General features: G+C 34.3%; 1 protein-coding gene across 8 annotated transcripts; it reads left to right on the top strand.

Annotated features, from left to right (window-relative positions):
• Positions 1 to 12: 12 nt before the first annotated feature.
• LOC127430088 (5-phosphohydroxy-L-lysine phospho-lyase-like) lies at positions 13 to 8,162 on the top strand. 8 transcript variants are annotated; one of them, XM_051679544.1, is made up of 14 exons: positions 13 to 144; positions 266 to 384; positions 1,414 to 1,573; positions 1,979 to 2,053; positions 2,148 to 2,235; positions 3,194 to 3,310; positions 3,418 to 3,500; positions 3,712 to 3,937; positions 4,065 to 4,219; positions 4,617 to 4,706; positions 4,842 to 4,972; positions 5,105 to 5,143; positions 7,510 to 7,599; positions 7,735 to 7,793. In XM_051679544.1, the coding sequence occupies exons 1-13, from the start codon at positions 86 to 88 to the stop codon at positions 7,515 to 7,517; spliced, it is 1,350 nt and encodes a 449-aa protein (XP_051535504.1). In that variant the 5' UTR covers positions 13 to 85; the 3' UTR covers positions 7,518 to 7,599; positions 7,735 to 7,793. The 8 variants fall into 8 exon arrangements, with proteins under 8 accessions (XP_051535504.1, XP_051535511.1, XP_051535509.1 ...); XM_051679551.1 differs by having other exon boundaries at positions 5,105 to 5,161; positions 7,735 to 7,749; XM_051679552.1 differs by having other exon boundaries at positions 21 to 149.
• The last annotated feature ends 17 nt before the right edge of the window (positions 8,163 to 8,179 follow it).

Genomic DNA, 8,179 nt, shown 5'->3' with positions numbered 1-8,179 from the left:
TTTTAAAGTTCAAAGTCAGATTTTTCAAGCCGATTTCTAGAACATAAATAGTTCTGGGTGCAGCAGAAGAAAGCTGACCGTTGTCATGGCTGTAGAAGCTTTCCATAAAGATGAGACTTTGGCAATGCGCAGAAAGTTGATTGGGTAAAGTTAAGTACATTTATAAGGCCTAGCGGTGTTTTTGAAATGTAGTACTTTTAACATTTTTAAACGGCTGCGGCAGTCTTGTGATAATATGATGATTCTACTTTTCTTTTATTTGCAGGCAGTCCTGCAGACTCTTTTTCTCGCAGGACCCCGTGAAAATAGTGCGAGCACGGGGTCAATATTTGTATGATGAGAATGGCATGCAGTACCTAGATTGCATCAGCAATGTTCAACACGGTAAGGACATCTGCAGTTATGTCGTGCATGCTTGTAGTTTTGCTGAACATTTCAAAATGTTTAAAAGTTTTGCCTCCAATCATCTAGATCCATTAAAAAAATGTATTATCCATATAATCAACTAGTGCGTTTCTCATGAAAAAATACCGTAGTTCTTGTATGCCATAGTTTAATTAATAGTTATTGTTAGAAAAACTATTCTGGCAATTTTTATTTTTTATTAATTTATGGGAAATATAGGCTTATCGATACCTACAAAGTAGTTAACCAAAGTAGTTACTGAGTGACAGCTTATTTAGGCTAAAATTGTAATCCATTGTGCTGTAAGTTTTATTATTATTATTTTCTTTTTCTTTTTTTAAATGGCATCTGTTTTATTTTTATTTTTTTATGCTTATTACTTGAAAATAACAAATCACACAGATCAGGGATGTATTTAGACATGTCTCCATTACCAAGGCAAGATCAGCGTGGTTGTGGTTTCTACACTAAAAAAAAAAAAAGAGATATTTTTAAGATTGACACATTTAAATTTCATAACAAAATTCCATCAAACTGAAATGAATAATCTTTAACAAAAATAAAATAAAATAAAATATTTCATTCATTTACTTTCATTAAACATTTTATGGATTTGTTTTTAAGAAATGTAGCTGCTTAAAATCTTAAAAATAGGCTAACATATTTTTTTGTTAAAAATGCTGTGGTATTTGTAATAAAAGAAATAGGTGCTTAAACACATTTAGAAACTAACTACAACTGCTGTAGTTGTCATAAAAATTACGTATATATTCCCTCATTCCCCTGAGAGATTTAGTATGAATTTACAACTTTTCTGCCACATACTAGTTACTTACAGCTAGTGTTTCTGTAGTAAAAAAATAAGTAAATTTTCGTTAAGAGTCCCTTCTCATTAGTTAATTCTTTCTATTAGTTTAAGGCTTTCTAGAGTGTATTGTGTCAAGTATTATACTGTAATTACAGATCACAGACCCATAGTGATGAAGTTGATGCTTCTGTTCTTTGCAGTGGGACACTGTCATCCCAGCATCACTCAGGCTGCTGCTGCTCAGATGGATCTTCTTAATGCAAACACTAGATTCCTTCATGACAATATAGTGCAATATGCAAATCGGCTGGCAGCCACTCTGCCAAAGAAGCTTGGTGTCTTTTATTTTGTCAACTCAGGGTAAGTATCAAGACAAGTCAAGTTCTTTATTGTTATGTACACAGGGAGAAACAGGTTCACTGTACTATGAAGGTTTTCTTCCTCCAGACACTTAACAGGAAATCTACAGATAGAAAAAGATAGAAATTTCAGCAGAAACAAATCTTAAACATTGAACCCTGTCTCTGTGTGAATAAAGACAAATAATGAGGTAATGTGGTAGTGTATGATGTGCAGAATTTGCAATGTGCAAAAAATATGCGTAGTCCTGGTATTTTGATTTGCAAAGTTTAATGACATTTTGTTCATTAAATTTCACATTTTGAAAGTCTTATTATATGTTGTCCAGTGATCTAATACAGAAACAAGGAAATGTATTAATCTGTACAAATAATTTTACAAAATACTGTTTGTCTCCTTCGAAAGTTCAGAAGCTAATGATCTTGCCTTGCGATTGGCCCGTCAATATACCCAACATCAGGATGTCATTGTGCTGGATCAGTAAGTATCATGATGTATGATCCTAGTAACAGCTTGTAAAAGAAAGCATTGAACCCATTGCTGTGCTAATTTCATCTTCATCTGCCTCTCAAAGTGCATATCATGGACATCTCACCTCACTTATCGACATCAGCCCGTACAAGTTTCGGAAGCTGGAGGGCCAGAAAGAGTGGGTTCATGTGGTGTGTACTGGACATAGAAGCAGAGTTTTTAACCTATACTTAAAGGGATAGTTCACCCAAAATGTTTAATTATTTCATCATTTACTCACCCTCATGCCATCCCAGATGTGAATGACTTTATTTCTTCTGCAGAACACAAATGAAGATTTTTAGAAGAATATCTCAGCTCTGAAAATCCATACAATGCAAGTGAATGAGGACCGAAACCTTGAAGATCCTAAAAACACATAAAAGCAGCATAAAAATAAACCATATGATTTAATCTATGCGGTTTAAACCATCGTAACAGTTAAAGGATGGGCAAGGAGGAGGTGGGAACTGAAATGAACTTAAAACAACATAAAACATAAACAAACAGACACACACAGCGTGGCCGCGTGCGTCTCTTTCTCTCTCGAACCGGCGTCTCCGGCTGCCCCTTATCTCGCTCTCCCGCTGATCAGCTGATTCGGCGCCGGCCGTGCTCCATCACAGCCCGGCCACACCCTCCTTTTTACTTAAGTGTTTTTTTGTTTTTGTTTTTTTACTTTAAATTTTGACATCAGCAGTCTTTTGGCACAATCATGATTTCAAACTCGATTACATCATGATCATGATTTCCAAGGAGATTGCAGATGATAGGATTTAAAGTGAAGAAGGAGTTATATGTTGGTCTGCTCTCAAAACCTATTGGATCACTTCAGAAGACATGGATTAAAACACTGGAGTCATATGATTACTTTTATGCTGCCTTTCCATCCATTTCCATCCATGTTATGCTTACCATTCACTTGCATTGTGTGAGCCTACAGAGCTTAGATATTCTTCTAAAAATCTGTTTGTGTTCAGCAGAAGAAAGAAAGTCATACACATCTGGGATGGCATGCGGGTGAGTAAATGATGTGAGAATTTTCATTTTTGGGTGAACCAATCCTTTAAGGCTCTTTGCTACATATCACACTTTCTTGGTTATCTTCAGGCACCTCTCCCTGATACTTACCACGGTATCTACCGAGAGGACCATCCAAACCCAGCAAAGGCTTATGCTGACACAGTGAAAAGTCTTATTGAAGAGGTGCACAAGAAAGGCAGCAAGGTATGTATAGTAAGAAAAAAGAAAAGACAAAGTCGTTACTATAAAGGTATGTGTGCTTTCCACTAAAATGTACTGACTATCCCTATGTCTTTTCTTTTTGTCCACAGATTTCAGCTTTTTTTGCTGAGTCTTTACCCAGTGTTGGTGGCCAGATCATTTTCCCAAATGGTTATTGTAAAAAAGTATCAGAGTAAGTCTCAGATCCTTAAAGACATGTGGAAAGATATGTACAGCCAGCTACAGCTGTGTTGTGTCTTTATGCATGTACATTATTAAAATGTACATTTAACTTGCATACGTCAACAAAGCTTGTCTTTATCCTTAGCCTATGTTGTGATAAAACTGTAACCTTTTGGATGAACCATTGAATGAAGATGCATGCAACATCTTTTTTTCCTCAGATACATTCATGAGGCAGGGGGAGTTTATGTGGCAGATGAGATTCAGACAGGTTTCGGTCGTGTTGGGAGTCATTTCTGGGCTTTTCAGCTTGAAGGTGAAGACTTCTGCCCTGACATTGTGACTATGGGTAAACCAATGGGCAATGGTCACCCAATTGCATGCGTGGCCACTACAGAGGCGATAGCTGGTGCTTTCACAGCCAATGGTGTGGAGTACTTCAACACAGTAAGAACCATTTTGCTTAAAATAATTGGGCATTCTGTGATAATAAATTTAGCTTTTACAGTAGATCCATTTAAGAGTGAGTTTGGTTTTAAAGTAATATTTACTGTAACCCCCTTATCCAATGCAGTTCGGTGGCAACCCAGTATCCTGTGCCATTGGTTTGGCAGTATTAGATGTGATTGAGAAGGAAGACTTGAGAGGCAATGCTCTGCGTGTTGGAGGTCACCTGAAACAGCTTCTCTGTCAGCTTCAGACTAAACATCCAATCATAGGTGATGTGCGGTAAGTATGAAATGCAGACAATAAATGTTTATTTTTGACCTTGTAAAATACTAACTTTAAAGTCATACTGTAGTGTAATGTCAAAGAAGAAAATGGAGAATGGTGTGTTCCAGAGTCAGAAATTATTATCTGTTATTTAACATTGGATATATTTCATAATATACTAGTCTTGGCCTATCTAGCTGGGGTTTAGTGCCTCTGCTAGATATCTGTATTTGCTATCTTGTGCATTATTTATTCAACAGTGTATGTGGCATAAGTGTCACACTGTGGGTTGATAAATAGGTTAGGGGAAAAAAAGCCTTTATAAAGGTAAAAAATTATTCCAGGTGACAAATGTTGCCCCGTACAAAAAATGTCTCATTTCTACCACTGGTGTTTTACTTTGTATTTGCAGTGGTGTAGGACTGTTTATAGGTATGGAATTAGTTAAAGACAGAGTTTCCCGAAAACCAGCTACAGAGGAAGCAGCACAGCTTGTTCGAAGGTGAGGAATTTCCATACTACATCATTTTTCTCGTCTTTCCAGCCCTTATAAAGGGCAAATTAAAAATGTAGTCAGCTAATAGTAGTTCAAGACTTGCATTTAATGATAACCGACTGCTCATTCTGACTTGCTCAGGCTGAAAGAAGAGTGCATAGTTATGAGTACTGATGGACCATGGGAAAGTGTCATCAAATTCAAACCTCCCATGTGCTTCAGTATGGAGGATGCTGACAGAGTTGCTGTGTGCATTGACCAAATTCTCATAGGTTGGTACAGTTGCTGTTACAATTAACTGTAAATTGTACAGTTAACTCAATATTGGAGAGAAAATTTAAGAGAAATATTTTAATATAGTAATCATGCAGTGAGACATTAACTATTTCTCTTTGAACTTACAGAACTGGAGAGTACCCGCCAAAAAGAAGACCATGAAAAAAGTTGAGCTGAGAAGAAATGTAGTACTGTATATACAGCAAACACTTTACAGTACATTTCAAGTATAATACTAATTCTAAATTGTCTGAAATATGTAACATCATGTATTCAATAATATGAGAACTGTATTCTCGAATGTTTAATTCCATTTATACTCAGTTAAAAATACTTAAAAGAGAAACATTAATAAATTCAGTCATACTAAACACAGAACAGAGAAGATTTAACATTGAAATAAAATTTAAAACAAACATATCAATATGAAATCACCCCTTTACATATAATTGTGCAGGGTGAGATGTCAACAAATAATATGAACTCAAGATTTGAATATGCTTTTATATTGTAAAATCATACAACAATATGAAGCACTTTTTGTAAACATTTGTTTTCACTCCTCAGTGTGATTTAGCACAATGACTCCATAATCTTTGTCTCATAACACTCAAATGAGTGTTGTGGTTCAATTAAATAATGTTGTGTACATTTTGGTTAAATAATCAAAGTGGATATTTACATGCAGAATTTTTTTATTTATTTTTTTCAGGCAGTTTAAATTACCGTTGTTTGTTTGTTTTGTTTTGACCCATATAGGTGTTATTTGGGTTCTTCAGCAGAGAATAATACAGAAATGTATATACTGCTATTAAAGGAAGAGTTCAGCCAAAAAAATAAATTCTCTCATCATTTACTCAACCTCATGCCATCTTACATGTGTATGACTTACTTTCTTCTGCAGAACACAAACAAAGATTTTTAGAAGAATACTTTCTTTGCAGTTTAATACAATTCAGATGAATGGGGGCAAAAATTTCAAGCTCCAAAAAGCACATAAAGACAGAAAAAAAGTAATCCATGCGACTCCAGTAGTTGAATCCATGTCTTCAGAAGCGATATGATAGGTGTGGTTGAGAAATAGATGAATATTTAAAGGAATGTTCCGGGTTCAATACAAGTTAACCCTGTAAAGCCTGACATATGAAAGAATTGTCAGAAAATTCTAATTTTTCAACATTAAAATGTTTTTAGTACCATTAGACAAAATATAAAAAGAAATCGTTAAAAAAAAAAAACATTTTGCATGTTTTTTTTTTTTTTTTAATTTAATTATTTATGTATCATATTTGATACATTAGGCTTTAAAGGTCACTGTCTTCCTGAGGCCCAGCAATTAATTTTTGTATAGGACATTTGTTATTTAAGTTTTTCTTAGCCCAAACATGCTACAATAGAAAATCTTGTGGTATTTTCAGAAGACTCTCTGGGCTTTTCAGAGATACCAATTGTTTGAGAGTTGGCCATGACAACTTCCTCTCTTTGGTCTATAAATATGTATTGAAATGTATCACAGTTCAATTCAGCACATCACATACAATATGATTAAAATATAATTGTTTCAATAAACAATTTTTATGTTATGTATTTTATGCACCAAACACTATACTGACATTTAAAAAAAGGAAATTATAAAAAAATTGTATGGGTCTCAGGAACTTATGGTAAGATGACATCATAATAGCTTGAAAGGTAAAATAATGAGATCTTTATAATGACAGAGCAGGCCGCATATAAAAAAATACACAGAAATATTAGTTCACACTTTAAAAATATCTTATAAAAAGTATATGTCAGAATTTTCAAAGCTCTATAGATGTTTTATTTATTTATTTATTTTTTATAGTGGCCATGAATGTAATGTAATGGTGATTGAGAGATATACCTCAAAAGCCTATTGTATCATATTTGATACGTGTAATTTCAACATGCTTTTTCAGTAAAATAATATACAAAATGTTATCCAAGCACAAGTTGCTTATATTCAGCAAATGCTCATTCTAAAATATCAGTAACAATATAACCATTACTGTCACTTTTACTTTATTAAAATAAGCTGTAATTTATCCCATCATGAGAATAATGTTTTTCTGGAAGTCCGTTGCCATTTTAAATAGATCGATATAAACATTGAAACCACTTTTATTCACAAATAACCACTAGATGGTGCCATAAACATGTGAAACTTACATACCATAAATTTTTTGGCTTTTCAGCTTGAACAGAGAGACAGGAGCCGTCAAACTTTATGTGTCATATTTGATACAAACGGCGTTATAGTGTTAAGCTCAACTGACAGCATTTCTGGCATAATGTTGATTACCACAAAAATGTATTTCTACTCGTCCGTCCTTTTCTTTAAAAAAAAAAAAAATTAAAATAAAAGCAAAAATCGAGGTTACAGTGAGGTACTTACAATAGAAGTGAATGTTGCCCATTTTTGGAGGGTTTAAACACAGAAATGTGAAGCTTTTAATTTTATAAAAACACTTGCATTAATTCTCACCACTGGTGTTTTATTTTGTATTTGCAGTGGTGTAGGACTGTTTATAGGTATGGAATTAGTTAAAGACAGAGTTTCCCGAAAACCAGCTACAGAGGAAGCAGCACAGCTTGTTCGAAGGTGAGGAATTTCCATACTACATCATTTTTCTCGTCTTTCCAGCCCTTATAAAAGGCAAATTAAAAATGTAGTCAGCTAATAGTAGTTCAAGACTTGCATTTAATGATAACCGACTGCTCATTCTGACTTGCTCAGGCTGAAAGAAGAGTGCATAGTTATGAGTACTGATGGACCATGGGAAAGTGTCATCAAATTCAAACCTCCCATGTGCTTCAGTATGGAGGATGCTGACAGAGTTGCTGTGTGCATTGACCAAATTCTCATAGGTTGGTATAGTTGCTGTTACAATTAACTGTAAATTGTACAGTTAACTCAATATTGGAGAGAAAATTTAAGAGAAATATTTTAATATAGTAATCATGCAGTGAGACATTAACTATTTCTCTTTGAACTTACAGAACTGGAGAGTACCCGCCAAAAAGAAGACCATGAAAAAAGTTGAGCTGAGAAGAAATGTAGTACTGTATATACAGCAAACACTTTACAGTACATTTCAAGTATAATACTAATTCTAAATTGTCTGAAATATGTAACATCATGTATTCAATAATATGAGAACTGTATTCTCGAATGTTTATTT

The sequence above is a fragment of the Myxocyprinus asiaticus genome, chromosome 39 (assembly GCF_019703515.2).
Source record: "Myxocyprinus asiaticus isolate MX2 ecotype Aquarium Trade chromosome 39, UBuf_Myxa_2, whole genome shotgun sequence".
Classification (NCBI taxonomy): Eukaryota; Metazoa; Chordata; class Actinopteri; order Cypriniformes; family Catostomidae; genus Myxocyprinus; species Myxocyprinus asiaticus.
Note: the sequence above shows the minus strand (reverse complement) of the source record. Positions and strands in the feature narration are given on the sequence as shown.

What these genes read in the sequence shown, in the direction of transcription:
- LOC127430088 (XM_051679544.1), top strand. Translation starts at nt 86, where the DNA reads ATGGCTGTAGAAGCTTTCCATAAAGATGAGACTTTGGCAATGCGCAGA. An exon ending in ATGCGCAGAAAGTTGATTGG is followed by an intron (nt 145 to 265) that starts GTAAAGTTAAGT and finishes TTTTATTTGCAG; the next exon opens with GCAGTCCTGCAGACTCTTTT. An exon ending in GCAGCACAGCTTGTTCGAAG is followed by an intron (nt 4,707 to 4,841) that starts GTGAGGAATTTC and finishes TGACTTGCTCAG; the next exon opens with GCTGAAAGAAGAGTGCATAG.